General features: G+C 38.8%; 1 protein-coding gene and 1 pseudogene across 5 annotated transcripts; both read right to left on the minus strand.

The window, feature by feature from the left end:
- Positions 1-481: 481 nt before the first annotated feature.
- On the minus strand, positions 482-17,782 carry mmd (monocyte to macrophage differentiation-associated). 5 transcript variants are annotated; one of them, XM_023406970.2, is made up of 8 exons: positions 17,714-17,782; positions 7,479-7,512; positions 6,496-6,577; positions 6,185-6,345; positions 5,024-5,098; positions 4,825-4,926; positions 3,079-3,148; positions 482-2,280 (listed from the first exon to the last, which is right to left on the minus strand). In XM_023406970.2, exons 2-8 carry the CDS (start codon positions 7,502-7,504, stop codon positions 2,077-2,079), a joined length of 720 nt encoding a protein of 239 aa, XP_023262738.1. In that variant the 5' UTR covers positions 7,505-7,512; positions 17,714-17,782; the 3' UTR covers positions 482-2,076. The 5 variants fall into 5 exon arrangements, with proteins under 5 accessions (XP_023262738.1, XP_023262736.1, XP_087030286.1 ...); XM_023406968.2 differs by lacking the exon at positions 17,714-17,782 and adding an exon at positions 13,730-13,808; XM_087174160.1 differs by lacking the exon at positions 17,714-17,782 and adding an exon at positions 13,709-13,804.
- A 63-nt stretch (positions 17,783-17,845) lies between these two features.
- LOC147819089 (small integral membrane protein 36 pseudogene) lies at positions 17,846-18,260 on the minus strand (annotated as a pseudogene).
- Between the last annotated feature and the right edge of the window lie 1,841 nt (positions 18,261-20,101).

Below are 20,101 nucleotides of genomic sequence, written 5' to 3' on the forward strand. Positions count from 1 at the left end.
ACTCTAAGTCAAGAAATTTGGACATTTTACATTTTAAAATGACAAAATTGCATTTTAATTTAACGCTATATTTTATTCAAACATTAAACACTGATGCATCTACAAACAAGTTTTTTGTAGAAAAATCTTTTATTATTCAAGCTACAGTTTGACGTTCGTCTTGAAATCTGGATATCATTATTATCATTATAAAACTAATTATTTATTATAAAAATTTGGCGATATTAAGTGAAATGGACCCATAGCAGCCACAATAAGTTTGATTTTTTTTTTTAAATAGTTTTAAGTTTTAAGTCTCTTGTGTCTTCACTTTTCTGACAGAAAATACACTCAAAAGAATGGACATGTTAAAATTTCTGCCCCTGCAGGAAAAGAGTCTGTCTAATAAGAGTCTGGTTTCCTGCTGAGAACAAGTCGGTGCTAACTGAATTTAAAAGGAAAGCTGAGTGCTCACAATGAATGACAGTCTTGTCTCATCAGATGTGGGGCATTATTATTTTTTATTGTCACATTATAAAGGTGATATTCAGTATAGTGGAGGAGCATTCATGTTTATGCAGCACCATTAACAGCCAATGGAATAGACAGGAAGCAGTTTTTTTCCCTGCAAAGGCCAGGATTCATGTAATCAAAAGAACAAACAACAGAATATACAAACATTACAAAACAGAGTGGTTAAGGAAATCATTTCAACAAGAGCCACATAAGAAATATGCAATCATTCAGCTCCATACATCACTAAGAGGAAGAGCGACAGACAGGTAATTTCATGAGTCAGGAGCCATTGAGCAAATTTACAAAACCATAAATCAAAAGCAAGAACATGAGGTTTCTCCACCGATCAAACCCACGTCAGAATACAGACAGGAAACACTGTTCGTCCTAGTGGTGCAAATCAAAAACAGAGAGAATCAGTGGAAATGTAATACTGGACTACAGTATAAAGGTCGTGCATACACACACATACACACACACACACACGCACTCTACTGCACGCTGTTCACATTACAAATACAGTTCTGTTTCAACATCACACTGCCTGAACTGAGTTTCTCTCATTTGGCTCATTAACAAAATCCACATCTATCACCCGTGTCGCCTCCGCACTTCCTGTAATGTCATGAATCACCTCCTTAACTCCGGTCCCCACCAGCAGGGGGCGCCAGACACCACCAGAATCAAGCGTGGTTCTTTGAAAACTGAGGACTGTGTTTGGATACAAGTCAGGAGAGTGTGAACATGGATCAGATGGGTTGAAAATGTCATCTTTGTTTAAAAAAAAAAAAGAAAAAGAAAAAAGAAAAAAAAAAAAACCTTTTCTTCGTGACAAAGAAACAACTACTGATTAAGGTTGGGTATCGAAACGAACAGTTTTTGGTACAGAAAGTTGGCATTGAACGTCTCATCAGACACCAGTTGATTCCTGATTTAAAACAAATTTTGCCAGTTTGAAACCATTTTACATTGGCAGAGCTGCATGTTTAAAAACACGAGACCTTTGGCTTCTTTTGTTAGATGAAAAGAAAAGGTTTTGTAGCGAAACAGTTATATTTCTCAAAAGCATGGAAAAAAAGTAAAATTTTGGTATTGGTACTGCAACTCAAGCATGATATGGAAAGAGCTGATTTTTAGCACCTCGTATCCTCAGTGTTCAAATCACCAGCTGAAATGTTTGAGTCTCCAGGTTTTGATACACAATATGACCCCAAATATGGAATGTGACTTGCTTCAAGTGATACAAAAGACTGCTATCAAATTTCTCAAATGCTCATGAATGTGCCCAGTTTAACACCAAGAGTAAAAAGTTCAAAAATCCCTCCCTCACTGTCAAGTTTTTTTTTTTGTTTTGTTTTTTTTAGACTGAAGTTGTACAAAACAGCTTTTAAAGTAGCTTTTGTTCATCATGGAGACGCTGAAAAACCTGTTCTCCTCCATATTAGAAAACAGTAAACAATTCATGGTCAATATTTTTTCGTAAACTTTTCGGCTGTCGCTGCAGCTTCAGCGGGCAGTTGAGGGAGTCGGTGTGCAAAGCGCCTTTGCTCGGGGGAGGAGAACGGGGGCCACCCGCTGTGGTCACGAGTCGAGGAGGGTGTCGGCGCTGGGAGCCTTGTAGAGGTATTTCCAGATGGCGTAGTAGTGCACGGCTGCAGCCAGCGCCACGAACACGTGCCAGATGGCGTGGGCGAAGGGGATGACGCCGTCGCTCTTGAAGAAGAACACGCCGAGGCAGTAGATGAGTCCTCCGCAGGCCAGCTCCTGAAGCCCCTCAGTGTTGCTCTGCAGGATACAAGAGGAACAAGGGAAATACAGGAGATGTTACATAGAGTAAATCTCCAGCTATCTACTTAAATAAAATCTACTGAGTCTGACTGTGGATTGATCACATAGTAAATATTAAGTATAAAACACCAGCATGCACACAGGAAAAGATTAAAACAAACAAAAGAAGACTCTGCAGAGTGAGTCTGTTTGAGCGAGGGCTGCGTTCACACCATGTCCCCCCCATGTCTTTTTATTGAATATTTTCGGTGTACAAAAATACAAATACAAACGAAGCATTGCATCCGATCAAAAATCAAGTGACCCCCCAACCCATCCAACAACCCACCAGACCTACACCACTGAATTAAAGTTTGTCATTCCTGACGATTACCAATGGGAAGCAACATAAATATTACATTATATTCTCTGCTTCCATTTTTTCCCCACAAACTTCAAGAATGGCTGGCAAGTTACAAAGAATTTTAGAGGGAATGTTTGCTTGTGCTTTAAAATGTAACCGACGTGAAACAGTCAGAAAATAATATTTCGTTTCTCTGATTCACTGCTTTGTAATTGCTAATGCCACGCCCTGTCTCTCGACAGCAACTGACAAATCCTGCATATTACACCTTTAAATAAAACCTCTCACTTTACAATGAGCCGAGAGAAAAACAACAACTTTGAGGACCACTGCTTTTTTTGTGTCAGCGAGAAGAGGAAGTATCACAGACTCACACAGCCTGTTGAGCTGCTGTTTGGAAGAAGTGACATGTGACATGTCAACAAACTGAATGTGACTTTAGATAAAATTACCATTGACGTCACGACTGATGCTGGGAAAAATCCCATCGTCAAATAGAAGGCCAGCTCGACAAGTTTATACCTGTGAAGACAGAAACACACACACACGTCATGTTCACCGATTGTGTTCAAGTGTAACCAGAGTAGCACCAAATGATCTAAAAATGAGGGACTTCATTACTGGAGCTAATTCTAAACATTATTTGGAGGCAGGACAGCGATAATCTTGGAGGTGAATTGAAGTTTTGACATTAACATTTGTGCTCAACTTCTGCCAATTAAGGCTAGTTCATAAAGGTTTGTTTTAATGATGCTTGTTTGACAGGTATTTTTGTCCTGATTTGTTAGTAATCGATTAGTCACGCAGCACTGAGAAAAAGCTTTTGATAGGTGGTTTAAGACTTTCAGCAGAAAACTTGCAGAGAAAATTATTGTAATGATGTCCTTCATGTGGCAGCAGTCAAGGCATTTAAGTGACTAAGCACAAACACAGACACAACCTGCCAAACCTGCCTTAAAGCTTCCTCAATTCCACATAATGAAAGCAGATCTGTTTATCACCAAACAGTAAACAGAGCGACGGGTAGGAGTAAAATTAAGTTAAACCACATTTTTACCTGATGCATGAGTCTGATGGCGGCAGGGTTCCTCAGACGTTTGAAAAAAATGGCTATAAGTAATTTGTATAACAATATGGACTTTGTGTATTGTTTTGTTTTTTGTTTTTTTTTCCTTCATTTTACTCCTTTGTTTAAGTGATTTCATTTAATTGGTTATTTTATTTTTAATATGGATTAATCTGTCAATTATTCTCTCAATTAATCAATCAAGATATTTAATATAAAAGTTATAATATGTAACTTTTCCTCATTAAAATGTCTAAAAACAATTACACCGATGTTATACATTTTGTTGAGTTGTGAACTTACATTATTCCAAATGTTTCCAGCAATTTTCAAACCTACAGAAACCTGTTAATGGTTTAATATCCCCTTTGCACATGCATCAGTGTCGTGGTTGTCTGTCAGAAAATTGACTTTTTCCCCACTTTTAAGACACATCTTTACGATACTCTTTTTAGATCTTGGTTGTTTTTAACTATGTATTTTAACCAGATAAAGGATTTTCTCAGACGAAGTCATCGGACAAAGCTAAGCAAACTTTAGCCGCCACTGAGCTCTCAGCCCCTCTTAGACATCCTGTGTCCAACAAACACAAATTTTTAACATGAAACTGCTTATTTCAGTGGAGGAGGAGGAGGAGGAGGAGGAGAAGACCTATGGTTAATTACAGTAGCACCAAAACCTCCTGAATGATTGACACTTAACTTATCCTAAGCAGGAGAAGTTGACTGTAACAATGGTGAAGACAACAATTCCCATAATCCTTCGCTACTTCACAACATCACCAAACTCACTGTCTTTTGTTATTGTATTGACTGAGAGACTCCTCGCAGCAAAATACATACTATGCGTTTAAGACTAAGAGAAGGGTCAGAAAAATCAGCTAATATTCAAATTCAAGGAGCTAGAACCAGTGAATGTTTTTGGCAGTTTCTCTTTGAATAATTAATCGTTTCATCATCACTGGATTGTCTAATGAAGAGTGCTGCACAGTTACAAAGATGTCCAGACTCACTGGTAGTTACAATCACAGACTTTCTATAACTTCACAAAAAGGGTATGATCCAAAATTTTATATTCCTCATTTCTGATACAAACACAACCACTGGGTGATCCGACTGTGACATGAACTCACTTTTCATGATAGTTGAAGACGTAGATGGTTCCAGCAGCAGCCATGAGCCATACAAACCAGCGCATGTGTGCTGCTAGAGGGCCCAGTTCACGCAGGTTTAACCTGAGCAGAAACAAAGACAATGACACACGTTATGTCTCCATGTGTGACAAGACACAAACTCCTCTGAGTCTATAGTGAGCTCCTGTCTGACACTCACCAAGGTGTGTAGGAGGCAGCAATGAAGAAATAGATGACCACTCTGTCGCACATGTGGAAACACTGTTCCACAGACCTGAAACCAACAACAAGCAGGTGAAGAGGTAAGTTCTTTGTTTCTCGATGCCTCTGATGTACAAAACAAAGACATTATTTGCATGTTCATGTAGGGCAAAAAAAACCCTCTCGCTCTCAGGAAGTCATGTTTCCACAGAAGAGCTGAGTAGTTCACAATACAGCAAGAAATAAAAATTGGACGATGAACAGAAACAACAACCTCAACAAGGCTTACAGCAAAGATGACAGAGTATCTGAGGTGGCATTTGCCAAGTTGCTTCAACTTGTTGTTTTTGGTCCAAAGCAACCCGACATGAATGCAAATAACCTGTATTTACTAAAGTGATTAAGGTACGTGACACTGGCAGTGTTAACCGGACAGGTGATCCGACACACCTGATCAACATTTCTCTGCAGCAAAGTGTGAGGGATGTATCACTACTGACTGAATTAAATAGTTAAGATTTTAACTTTAAAATAAAGGAATGACACATCAATGCTCATTCAGGACAAAATCATCCTCAAACTAAGTTAAAATAAATTTGCTGCATAACCATAGACTGGTTTTACATCATTACTCATTGTTGTTGGCGCACAGTCTCTTTTGACTGTAAAACTGTCCATTCCAAATCTACCACAGGCCTTTACAACATTCCCACCTGTCAAAGAAGTTTTACAAGAAGTCTCAAATTATTAAGTAATGAGTTGAGCCGTTGTACACAGTGCGCAAGAAAGACAGACAGCAAAGGTTTGACATGAAACCTGAAACCAAATAGTGGATTTCCAGGACAAAAAAAGCTACAGAGGAAGCTAAGGAATCCAAAAAGATGAACGTGTGCTCGTCAAGTGAAGTAACAGCGTGGTATTATTGCCTGTGAAATCAGAGACCGGCTACACTGTATACTATTACTCTCACTCTAAATATTACAACAGGAATAGCTGATTGTTTGTGTCCCCGTGCTCTGTTGTCAGGTCTGTGTCCTCGTGCGTTACGTCTGTACTTGCAAGTATGTCATGTACAAATGGCTTTATGACAGTTTGTGCTGGTACATGTCAGCCATGGTTTTCTGCCAGTATGCTCTTTCATCACTTTGCTTCACCTCACCTCATGTGGCTCTTCTTCCATGTGATGATATGAAACACAGTGGAGACCAGGAAAAGGGCGCAGAGGCCCATGCCGTACACCCAGGCTGTGATCCTCTCCCAGCGGTTGTCCGACAGACGGTGCAGTAACGCCATGCCCACGACCGCCGGCACAATGAGGAGCTACAGGGTCGACAATCAAATCACAGAAACGTTCAAATTAAAAAAACATGCAACTCAGTTGATAGATATTCTAGTCAACTTAAGTATTCTGTGTCAGTGATGTTGAACAACTCTACATCTGAGATCCAAAGTGAAATACAAGCCACTCACTGCATGAGTGTAGCAGTTTGCAGCATGCTCATAGCAGGTGGGCTGGTAGCGGCAGTTAGCAGAGGCCCGTCTGTTCATAAACCTGAAACACACAAATTAATAAAACAAAAAACAAAAAAGTAAACATTAACTAGTATGGCAGGTTGATTGTGCACTGTACTCAAACAAGACCTTTGTCCTGAATCACTCCTTATCGCAGACTGGTGTAAATGTTTATTTACAGATGTAAAGTAGCTTCCAGTATTGATAACAATAAATCAAATAAACCATACAAAGTAAATGTATAGATAGATAGATAGATAGATAGATAGATAGATAGATAGATAGATAGATAGATAGATAGATAGGGCAGCCAAGGCACACCATACAAAGGGACAAAACAAACAAATAAAATAACAAAATACAGAATAAACTAAGAACTTAAACGTGATATTGAACTTACTACTACTACTGGGGACTAAAAGTATATTATATAACTTTGCCTAAGCTAATTAGTCTTGAACAGGTTCGTGTGCACAGACAATTATAAAGGCATTGCCCTTATTTATATTTAACAAAATATAGGTTCATATACTGCATATATTACTGGTTAACATAACATTTAAAGTTGAAAATAACATTATCAGCCACTCTGTTGTTTGTTGATTTAGTCTAAAATCACAAAATGTCCAAAAGCAAAAGATATTCAATTTACAACAATAAATAAACAGAGAAAAGCAACAATTTCACATCTGAGAGGCTGACACCAGAGAATTACATTTTCTGTAATGGGCTTGTATGAACCCTAATACAACTATATTTACCATTTTCTGTTCCAGAGTTGATACAATAAATCCAAAATTTAACAGTGATTTAGTTTGAATTTTCCTGCGTGCATATTATGTTAGAATAAGGTAACTAACCACAACTGATTAGCATTCATATGGTTAAATAATATCAGCAAAACATTATTCTTACAAGCTGATTATCAGGTTTTCACCCACCTCTGAAAGCTGTTCACCCTCTTCATTTCACTTCCTTATGAACCACAGGAAGCAAAAAAAAAAAAAAAATCAGCATACACCAGCAAACAAAAGAGCAACAAAACGCTGGTTTACAAAGAGAGAAATAAAACAATAAAGTGTCCTGACAAACCGGACGAAACGGAAGGCCTAGCATGGGCTAGTCAGCTAGCTACTCATAAGCTAACTTTCATTACAGCTACAAGGCACCGGCAGCATTAACACTCCCACTACAAAGGCACCATTTTAGCCTTTTTCTTAATACCATTCTGCAACAAAATACTAACTCACTCCCTTTTCTCTGAGCTAGAAATATCCATGAGCACCAGCGGCAGCGAGCACTTAACCGAAAACCCCCCCCCCCCCCAGCAAGAAGTCAGCCCCGGCGTTCAGTGACTAGCTGCTCCCTGCGGAGCCGCTCAACTAAAATATGATTTTTCTTTTGGAGCCCCACCGCCCAAACAGTGGTGAGATGTTGACTGACAGCGGCTTTAGCCAATGAGCAGCGAGATGGCCGGTACACTGGCCAACAAGATATTGGGTAGGCGGTGTCTTGTGAGAGGAGCGTCATAGTCACGTTCTGGAAATGAAAATGTTGGGAATGTGACTGTTTATAGGAAACGAACAAATAGACAAACAAGTAAATACAAACATAGATGAATTGATTAATCAATTGATCAATTAATTAATAAACAATAATACTTCGAAACCATTTGGTCCTATTCCACGGTCCAGTTTCCTTGAACTCTTTCTCTTTTCTGTGTGTTGTAGGAACTGATTTCTGTTTGTTATGCTGTTCAGCGATCCTCTGTCATACATGTTTCAAGACTTTTCCGTGCTTATTTTAAATGTTATTTCATGTGTTTATAATATCCCTTTGCAAAAACTGGCTTAGTATAAGAAAATAGATGCAATATCAAATAACAAAAAACAAAGTTATAATTTTCTTACTGCAAAACATGCTGCCTTTACATATTTTGGCAGCACTTTCTAAGGCACCCTTTATAAAGGGTTTATAAGAAGTAACAATTGTCTTTAATAACATAATTTTATTACTGCCTTATAGAACAAATACAAGACATTAATAAGTCCTTTAAATAAAAAAATTCACCTCCATCACAAAACTTGCATTGTCTTTGCATTTATCACAATTACTGAACAATTAATTAATCATTTTGTATTTATTACTGCAGAATTGATGGCTTATTAAAAAGCATTTGCATATGAAAGTAAAGCCTAAAATTAATGACTTAACAGATCTATAAAGCATTAATAATAATGTTTTATTAACCATTAATAAAGCCATTAGTTAGGGTCACTAATCAGACAGTGTTGTACTTCTGTCTAATCAAGAAAAGCTTATATATTTTATACATTCATACAAAAGTGGCATTGCAAGTGTATGTTGAATTAAGGTGTGTAAATTGGAAACGTATCTACTAATTCTGTATGTTCCAGTTGAATGTTTTACTTTGGCTGAATAAGCAAAAGTAAAATCTAAAAACCTGACACTCCTGCCACCTTTTGTCAGATTCTGAAAACTGACTATCATATGTATGCGTGTTCTTTTAAACAAAACATGTTCTTGTTACGTGTTATGTAAGAGGTCCCTTTCGGATGGAGGATGTCAACAGCTTACACTTACTGTAAAGTGAAACTGGCTGAGCGCTGTAGCTTTAGATTTTTTAAAGTTTTCACAATTTAACTATTTGACTGATTCTGCTGAAGACATACAGAAACCACAGACAGCTTCCTGTAGCAGTTACTATGAGAAAGGAAGCATGCAATTCTGATGGTACAGCCGCACTTCTGGCAAAAATCTGACTCTGGTGATGCAGCAAACAAAGCGACCCAGACCCAGACAATGAATTGCACACACACAGTGTCACGCTGTAACAGCTCAGTTGCATAATGGAACTGTAACTTGATCAGTGACTCTTAGGTATAACAGTGTTTACATAAGACCAAAGTGCAATCCTTGTGCTTAATGAAGTTCAAGCTGTACCACTCTGTTAGTGCCGTGACTTCTGCTGCACACAGTGACACAGAAATGAGCTGAACCCTGAGTGTGTTTTCTCTTTTTTTTACTTTTATCCTGAGCACATGAAGAATATTTTTCTATCAGCAGATACAGATAACCACTTTTCTTGGATTATAAATAGTGGATTATAAAGAAAGATCAAGTATATATCTGAAATGCAAAGAGGAATGGTGTTCTATATCAAACAGAGGTATTTGGCTCTTTGTGATAAACATACTGTACCAGTAGGAGCAGAGAATGGGACTGATCCAGATGAAGAGAAAGAGCTCTTTGTTGGGGTTTTAAAAAGGACATTATCACAGACAACGGGTGTAGCCAGAGGCCATATGTCAGCAGACAGTGTCTCCTTGTTTCTGGCCTCACTCTGCTTTTTCCCCCCACGCTGCTTCACTAACACCTCTTAATGTGAGGCACACCTGAGAGCAGCGGTGTGTCACAGCGGCATCCTGGCCGTAAAACAATCCGTGTCTGCGTCTGTGACCTGAACTGATCACCTGCCGAGTTTGGTGGTGGACCGATGCAGCTTCTCAGGTCCTTGACCTGCGCTCTCACCTCACACAAGCAGCTGTATCAGTTTACATGCAGCCTGTCACTTTATGTGACTGTGTATGTTGAGAGCAAAGATTTGACTTAAAACAGCTATTTAGGACATTACAAGTAGCAGCAAGTCTTATAGGAAATGTTTTTTCTTATGGTAAAAAACTAAGTTAACAGCATAACTTTAATAACATCACTGTAAATTTTCTAATTTTAAATTAAGCTAGAATTACCGACTCGCAGTTGTTTGCTTCTGCCACAGTTTACCTCCCTGTTTATCCAGTCATATAAAATATGAACCATTTGTGTGAAATTTTGTCATAATTGCTGTGTGAAGTCTTGAGTAATTGCTAAAAAGTGTTTTCTGACATCACTGTGACCCTGACCTTTGACCTTTGAAGTCTAATCAGTTTGTCCTTGAGTCCTGGTGAAATTTTTTACTAAATTTAAAGAAATTCCCTCAAGGCGTTACGGAGATATCGCATTCACACAGCCAAAACCACGTTTTGTGAGGTCACCATGACTTTGACCTTTGACCACCAAAATCTAAGCAGTTCATCCTTGAGTCCAAGCGGACATTTGAGCCAGATTTTAAGAAGTTCCTTCAAGGCATTACTGACATATCGCATTCACAAAGCCAACACTCCTATAACCTGTATCATCGTCAGAGTCATGATAGACAGTTGAGAGGAAAAATGATCAAAATTGATGCAGCACAGCAAGAGATATTGTGTTTTTTATTCCTCGCATTCTTGTTCCCTGCCAAAACCTTGCACTTACATTACCCACAATGCAACTCAATCACTCCAGTACCCTGAAGCCTCTAGCCTCACGCAGAGGTGAGGAGCAGGCTACAGAGGTCTTATAAGCTCAACTCTCTCTCCACACCACCAGATTTTTTTCATTTTCAAACTTTGACCTTAAAAGCTGACTCAAGTGACATCTCTTTATTATTTTTTTCTACAAGAATCAAATAATGCATTTCCTGTTTCAGTGCAATCTTCCATAGGTCAGGGGCAGGTCAGAGTTCATTTTGACCTGCAAATTCTTATAATTATATTTACAATGTGCTGTCACCCTTTACACTACCAGACTACAAACTGAAGCAACCCTCAAACAGACTGTTCACACCTCAGGACCGTCCTACAGGACTGAGTGTACTGCGTGCAGTTTTGCTGGATGGAAGGTTAATGTGAGTGTGCCTTTAATAGTCCATGTGCTTCCATGACATCACCTAATACCCCCACCTTGCTGCAGCCATCCTCAACCTGAGCACAGGTTTAATCAGCCAGAGTCACTGAAAACATCCGTGTAGCTGTCCAAGCATCTAATGGAAGATGTTGGTCATGATGATTTTATTTTCGTCAGTTCTCATAATCAGCGCTTTTCTGTACATATCAGGACATCACATTTGTCTAAATCTCCTGAGATTTACATTTCATGGATTTTTTGGGAGATAATATGAAGTTTGGTTGATGAAGGGATAGTTTTAGGTCAACTGTTTAGAGAAATGTTCCTCTACAGCCTCAGACCCTTTTCCTTCTCATGCCTGGTTGGAAGTTACCATTCTGCCAATTTCCAGCTTGTAAATATTCACATCAGTATACAAGTTATAATGATGAACAAATCTCAGATTCTTCTGAAAGCAAAAGCATGTCCATGTCCATGGCTTAATAATATTGAAACACCTGAAAAAGCAAACAAGCCTAGCCAGACAATTCATGCTGTATGACCGACTCTACAATGACACAACCAACTTTAATTTTCCAGCGATGTAAATGAAAACTTGGTACAAAGTCTCCTATAACCATGACCTTGTTATTCTCTACCTCTGCACCTCAGACAGTTTCCTTCCTTTGCCAGTCACCTGACCCTGCTCCTCCGTGCACACCTGTCTATCATTCCCTCATCAAGCCCCAGCACATAAATAGGCTATCAGCCACTTCACCTTGCCCAGTTGCCAAGTTGTCATTGTTGATCATGTGCCAGGTTTCAACCATGTCCTTTCCTGTTGTTTGCCATTTTGCACAGAGACCTGTCACCTGCCTCTGACCTGCTTTCCTGCATTTGACTATTTGCATTTTATTCCCACTCTTCAGATTCTCCTACTTGCCAAATGTAACCCTGTTCATGAACAAATGGCTCCAGTAAAGTGCCTTTAATTTAGCCTGCTCTGTGGTTGCGTTTGTTAGAAAATCAAATCTGAACTGTCAAAAGAAAATGTGGAAAAACAAAACAGCAGTTAACTGTGATTTATACTGAAGAACACAACAAATATGTCAACAAATCACATATAACTATACTCCAGCTTTTTTCCTGCAGTGACTTGGGTATAGCTCTTAAATAATAGTTCAATCTGCAACTTGTAATTTTGCTCCTAACAAACATTCACAGGTTCAGACAGAATGTTTGTGCTATTTTAATTTTTTTTTTAAATCATGCCTTTTCCACCCAGGAAGCATTTAAAATGATTGACCACTGATCTACTGATTTTAATAAACTCATAAATTATTTAATTTCCTGAAAACTCAGGGGTCAGATGGTCGGACATGCTCATGTTATTCGACAAAGTCTTGTTGTCACGTGAGGGTCAGAAACCTGCTGACCTGGAGTCAGTGTCCTAAACTTTACCTCTCAGCTGCTCCAAGATAAACAATCATATCATGTCATACCGAGAACACACACACACACACACACAGACAACCATGCAATCATCCACAGATAACAGTGTGGATGGATAACTGAAGTCAATATGACAACTACCACTGGTGGCGTAGGATGGACATACTGTATCTACTATAGGTGGGAATGCCTTAGAATAAAAGAGGCTTTCTGTGCACACGTGACACGGGGTTAAACAGCTTTGTAATCGGTTTACCGTTTCATGCTAGAATGTATTGCCCATAGTTTACCTCCAGAGGGGAAGGGAAGGGAAAGTAATGAACACAGAGAAAATGTCTCTGATAGCAAATGAAACACTAACTGTAAAAAAAAAAAACTGCATGGGATAGTACTTCTCTGCATAAAAAATGGCAGTAGCCTCATTCCAAAGTGGCTGCAACAGTGAAGGTGCTGCATGAATTCAGAAAATGCATTTTCATGGCAACAATTTTAGAAAGAGTCAATAAATAATTGCAAAATTGCTCATTCTTAATTGTCTGAATTTTATATAATTGAATTTCCACATTTCTGTAAATTTAGATCAGATTATTATATATATATTTATTCCTGCACAAGTCCCAGTTTTATTGCAATGTCCATCTGAAGACAAAACTAAACAGTGTCTTTAGGTCAGAAGCTTTGCTGCAGCAGTGTTTTGCCTCAACCAGGTTAATTAATCTTGCAGCTAACGAGCTGAGCCTGGCGTGCTCTATAGTTGAAAGCGCACTGATGCTTGTGGCCGAGGATTACTCTGTTCATCGAAGCACAGCTGCCTTCCTGTTCTCACCACACACCTTCAGTGTCACAGACACAAGTCTACATTAAGGTTGTGCTGTAACAAAAACATGTAGAGCCAGAACTATCTGTTTTCTGTTGTGTGTACAGCAGCAATTTTGGGCAAACAGCGTTAACAAATTATCCACATTCACTGTTGAGAAAAAATATCACATTTAATTTAATTTTGATCACTTACAGAACGAAATATCCCTCATACCCTCATGCTCCAGTCCATTGCTCCTTGTCTCTTTGTGGTTGCATTGCATCTCTTTGTGCCCCTGCATGGGGCCCCATGACCTTTTGCACCACTGGGCCTGTGTCCAATAAGCCTGTTCAGTAACACGTGGTAATACAAATAAAATATATCCTGCTGTCAGGAATATGACCGCGATCAAAAGGCGTTAAGAGCTTCCTAAAAAGACAATGCTTTACATCCATTATATTATTATATCACATTTCTTATTAAAAAAGAAAATAGCAGAAAAAGACATTAATTCATGGAGAAAAAACATGAATGAATGATGATGATATATGACTTTTTTATATTGTCAAGCTGTATTTGAATTATTACTTGGCAGCACAGCTCTGTTTCGAAAGTCTATCCTCCTCTAGTGTTTTTACAAATGCGGATAATGTCATAATTTTTAAATGGTTGTTACAGCACACTTTAAAGAGAGAATTTCAGCACCTACATTAGCTGTCCAGTGGTAAAGATGCTTCTCTAATCAACAAAACAAACAAACTTGTGTTTCATTTTCTTGATTAGATCTTAAAGATTAGATAGGAAAAGTATTGGCATTATTTCATAAACATAATGAAAGAATCCTGGCCTCGTCACATGATAAAAGTTTTAGCCAAGTCTATTTTTTTAGCTTACAATATGACAATACTCATGGCTACACAAACATATCTCTGTCTTTGAAACAGGGCTCATTCTTTAAGTTTTCACATGGTATTAAGATGAATCTGGGACATTTTTAGAGAGGAACTCCTCTGGCTGTTTAGATACTGAGAGGTGAGGTTGGGATGGAGGTCAGCTGATAAACTACAGTTAATGTCCAGTATAGTCTGTAAAGAAATTAAAATGAGAAAACATACAACTGAAGAACCTTTTTGAGACATTTAAAAAGATGTCATTTGCCTCAATTACATAATGTATTTACCATCTCTTTGGCTAATCTTCACGTACTTCACGGTTGGCCTATTTTATGAATGAGATCCATTTACTGCACTTTTCTGAGAAGCAGGATTACACAGGCCTCCATCCTGGTTTCTGACCGTGTTGACTGTGAGACTTCTCAGAGCTACGAGATCTATTTCTGTTGAGTGTTGGCAGCACAGACTGGAGCTGTAATCAGTCTGTTGAATAATCAGGTTTCTTTATTAACCAACGAAGAACTGATTCAGTTGCCTGTATAAACGTTTCTTATCCTTGTGTATTTCCTTTGAGTTAGATGGTAGTATTACTTATCTATGTTTGTGTTTCTGGAAGGCACATGGCCAAGAGTCAGAACAGATAATGGACAACTGATGAAGTGTGCCGATGGAGTCAAGGACAACAGGCTTTTTGGTATTAAAAGTTGACAGGCTAACACGAAGCTTAAGGCAAAGCTCTGATTAAAAAATAAAAACTAAGTATGTATAGACATCATTTACTTCCACGTCTAACTTAATCAGTGGTCAAGGTGGTTGTCACTTGCATGGTTAGCAAGCTGAATTAGCATGGCTAGCTAGGCTAACTAGATAAAACAACATGGTTTGGGCATATTTTCAGGGATTAACAAGAATGCATTGATTAATGCACTGTAGCACAGCTATACTTTATGTACTGTATAATATACTAAGCTTTTCAACATTAGCGTGGTGAAACTCAATCAGTGAAATGTTTGTTTAACTAAAATCAAAACTCGTCTATGTACTAATAATACTTTTCATGTTGGAAATTGGTGACTAAATTAAGTGCACTGAAAGTCACAGACTTTTGAAATTAAACATTTTTGGAGTGTGTTGTTGATAGAGACTAAATGCTGTCCAAATCCATTTCTCACTGTTAGCTTAACATTACTTCAGGGCTCTTATAACACACTAACTGTTCAGTTGGCTAAAGCAAGTAGTTACCTACTGCGCCATTGAAAAAAAAAAGAAAAGAGAAATAAGAGTAAATCATAAAAAAGGAATTTTTGACTCTGATGAAAAGCCGTAAATAAAATGTATTTTTTCATTGAAATATTGATATAGTGAAAATATATATTTGTATATTTTTATCTCCCTCTTGCCTCTCAACAATAGAGGAGGAGCTACTTGCTGTGCCTCTATTGCCCAGCTTCCTCTGGTATGTTCACATAAGAACACTTTTGAATAGAGGACTGTTACATGGAGTAAAGATGCAGATTCCTATGTTCATGACATGTGAGCGTTCATGTCACCGAGACAGCTGCATGATTATAAAATACTGTGGTTTGACATTACAACACCACATCCATTAAATCTGGGTTGAATTACTTTGACCAACTAATTCATAATAAAAAACATTTTTGTTTGGTTTTCATCACTGTATCAGATATATAGGAGTCATTATTATGACTTGGATGTTGAATCTTATTTACAAATTGGAATCTGATAATTATATCAACTCCAACATGATAAGAATGACATGACATAAACCTATTCTGTAGATTAGGATAGTTTGAATTGTGATGGCAAGCTACACTAACTAGCTAATGTGTGTTAATAACATGGCTTGTGGTTATCAACAGATTGCACTGTATTATAATACAGTACATATATATTATATATATACATATTATAGTACATATAAATATAATAGATATCTGTGACATCATTTTGTTTGATCTTAGGCTCCAATCACTGAGTTTAAACTCAACCAACAACATTATTTTTGCCTCCTGAAGACATTTGAAAATGTTTTTCTGATTAAACTTCAACTTTTTTCTTCCAAGAGGGTGGTTCAGTGAATAATCTCTATGACTGTGTTGTCTAAATGCCAGGAAAGGCCCTTTTTTTTCATCAGATATGACAGGCTTTGAGGTTTCACTCGGTGCAGTTATCCTGAAAGCTCTGCAAACCTGCTACAAGGAACAAGTCCGAACCTGTGACTGCTCCAACAGGCCAGCACGGACTACAACATGATGCTGCACACGAGATGAACACAATGAATGACTCATGAAGCTGTTTGGACAGAGCTGGAAGGAGCAGAAAATCATAAGCTTAATATAACTGAAGTTGGGTATTTACAGATGCCATTGAAAGGGTAAAAATTGAATGCATAAAAGGCAAAATAACATAACAACTTCATACAACAGCAGCTTAATATCAAAGTCACTCTGTTTGCTTATCAAACACTGCAATCTTCTGCTTCACTGTTGTTCACATAAAACATTGCTTGCATGTTTCCACAGACTTGATAAACCATATCTGCACTTGAGTGATATGAGAGACAAAGAAAAACCTTGCAAACGCCTTTCTTTAAGTCTCCTCATCATCTCAAAGTTGAACAACAGGTAAGAGTAAGAGGTCGTAGTTGTGCTCGTACTACGACTGGGAAGTGGAACACTGAGTCGCTCAAAGGGTTAACACTTTCCTGCCGTGGGTGGGGTGATTAAAGACAGACGTCTCAAAATAAGAATGTTGACATGGCGGGTCAGGACCTTGGTCGGAGCGCTGTAACCCATCTGTCAGCCGCTTTGATGACCACATGCATACATCACACTTCCTCCAGTTATGTAAGAGGTAACCGTCCGTTCAGACTGAACCAAAAGTTGAACACTAATAAAATGCGTCTTTGAAATGTAAGATAATGCATCTTTGATATTGATAGAGTAGTTAAAGTAGAGATGATAAGTTTTATCTACACGTTAGAGCGGAACAAAGTCCAAAGACAACACGGACAACAAGGCACTGGTCTGTTTTCTAAATGAAGTTAAGTTAACACTAACTTCTCCTCTACTACACTTCTCTGTATGTTTTCCCAACCCTCACCTTAATCCTAAACCTCTCTCCCATTCTGTCTGTCAACTCAACACAACAGAAACGCCCTCTTTATTCCTTGTGCTTTATCAGTTGTGACATTTGCTCTCCAGAGCAGACTGCAGGCTTTGGCTTGAGATCCTTCAGATAAAGAGGGATCTTACGCGCATACACATAGCACTTAAAGACATCACCACATGTCACCCCCCCTTACCGTCCAAGTGTGGTCCTGTGGAAGTCAAATCCTGGCATTGTCCAAGCAGCGCAAGACAAGAAAATGTAAAAAGAAATGTATGTACAAAAAAAAAAAAAAAGAGTCCGGTATATACAAAGGTGAGTCCTCTAAGTCTCACTCAGACCATCGTGCTCTTCTTCTCCCTGAAGTCCGGGTGCGTTGGCTCGTGGTAGGTTGTGATCATGTTGGCCGTGTCCCACCGTCCCACTGGGGCTGGAGAGCTCTGCATCACCACGAGCCTGATGGGAGACTGGGTCGGCTGCGGGTCCGGAGCGTACTCCTTAGTTGGATCTTTGCCCCGGCAGTCGTACATGATACATGATATCAGGAAGACCAGGAGCAAGATAACGTAGCTGGCAATGAGGATGCAGAGGTTCAAAGTGACAGGGTCGATCTCCTGGTAGTTTTCCAGAAAGCCCATGGTGCCTGCTTCATGCTGGGCGGCCCTGAGGCCTCGGAGAACAAGCACCTCAGAGGAAGAGAAGGTAATAGGTATCGACGGCCGACGGAGAAACACTAAACAAGGTGGCAACAGGGTTTTCTCACTCTCTATCCTCTTCAATCTGTCTCTCTGTCTGTCCTCCACCCTCCCTCCCTCCCTCCATCCTTTCTGCCTCCCTTCTGTCTCCCTCCTCTCTGTTTCAGATGAGCGCCGTGCATACGTGGCTTTGTGGTAAAAATACTTTAATCCGCACCACTCCTCCAACCTTGAATTTCTGCGATCAATGGATCACTTTAATAACTTAAGCTTCAGCTGTAACACAGCAACTGTGACAGATTCTGTGTTATGTCATCTGCTAGCAAGTGAACATTAATTACTGTGCGTTTGACGTATTTGAGTGCATGTCCGTGTGTGTGTGTATGTGTGGTGTAATCTTAATCTTGATTGTGAGTGGGGATTGTACGAGGAAGCCATCTGGCTAAATAGAGGCCGGACAGCGAGACTAAAAATGCTAACATGCTAACAGAAGATTTAATCAACCACACAAGAAGGTAAAAGACATTTTCTTTCCAAAATCTGTGGTTGTATTGCAAATGTAATCCGGACAGATTACAGCAGCCTTTGTCCTCCGTATCCCAGACTGCTTGTTGTAGGCAGGATTATCACAATGGACGACAAACTCCTCAGATTTATAATCCCTGTTGATGCATGACAATACAAACCATGTGTGCAGGTGCACGTTGTAGGTGGGCACAAAAAAAGTTGCATGTTTTTCAACAAGTAATTTCTACCTGATGCATTTATTTAAGATTATGAGCCTGATGGACAGCAGAGGGCAGCAATTAGCAACGATAGCAGAGGGAGCTTAGACTCAGAAGAAGCAGAGCTGGAGGCTGAACTTTGACACAGACAAACACTTCAGGAAAGCGGGAGGTGTGAGTGTGGGTGTATGTGTGTATGTGTGTATGTGTAGTGTGTGTGTGTGTGTGTGTGTGTGTGTGTGTCATACATATTTTTGTGTGTATGTATACATATTTGTGTGTGTATGTATACATATTTGTGTATGTATAGATACCCTGGATGTTGCAGTGTGCACATGTTGGAATGTGCAGATGTTGAGTTTTGCAGATGGACACTGTTGTCCTGCAGAAAGGAAGTGGAGACATGGATCCATATGCAAAAATTAAAAAATAAAATGCATGTATAGTGTATAGAGGTGGAAACAAAAGGTTTGCACAAAGTTTACAAAGCGCACGAATCAGTATGAACATTAGTAGAAGTAATAGAAAACTGTGCATATTGTACTTTTTACTGTCTCATGGAATAAAGACACAACATCTTAGTCTGTCTGTGCATCTGTCATATATGTTTTTAACTCATTTTTAAGTTTCCTGAAGTAGTTTTCATACATATCAAACTTTCCCCATTTATAGCTCAAACTGTGTCCTCTGTCTTTTATTTTACAATAACCCCGACATGTTTGAGATCTTTGGAAATTTTTAGTCTTAAATTTCACTTACTATGCACTTTTGTTGCACTTCTTTACCTGATCTCCGTGCACTTATTGAACAGATTTAGTGCACTTAGTGCTTACACCAAGGTGTCTTACTGCACTGAAGCTTTTGATAAAAGCGTCTGTCGAATGAGTAAATGTAGATGTAATGAATGCATTATTAGTGCGTACAATATCTCCTGTTAGGGGTTTGATTTTTTTGCAACTCAAATCCTTAAAATCCTTGAAAGTTGGCATCTTTACTCATTACTTATAAATTCAGCAACTACACTGTGGAGCTGTGTGAGCAACAGGCAGCACAGTGTTTTTTCTCTAAAAGAAAAAAGATTCATAACATAAGCATTAGATCAAGTACTAATCTGCTCCAGCTTCGCCTCCAGAACAAATTCTGGCACTTGTGATGTTTCCTGCC

Source organism: Seriola lalandi, unplaced genomic scaffold (genome assembly GCF_002814215.2).
Source record: "Seriola lalandi dorsalis isolate HSWRI2012SDOR001 ecotype SW California unplaced genomic scaffold, Sedor1 jcf7180002054322, whole genome shotgun sequence".
NCBI lineage: Eukaryota > Metazoa > Chordata > Actinopteri > Carangiformes > Carangidae > Seriola > Seriola lalandi.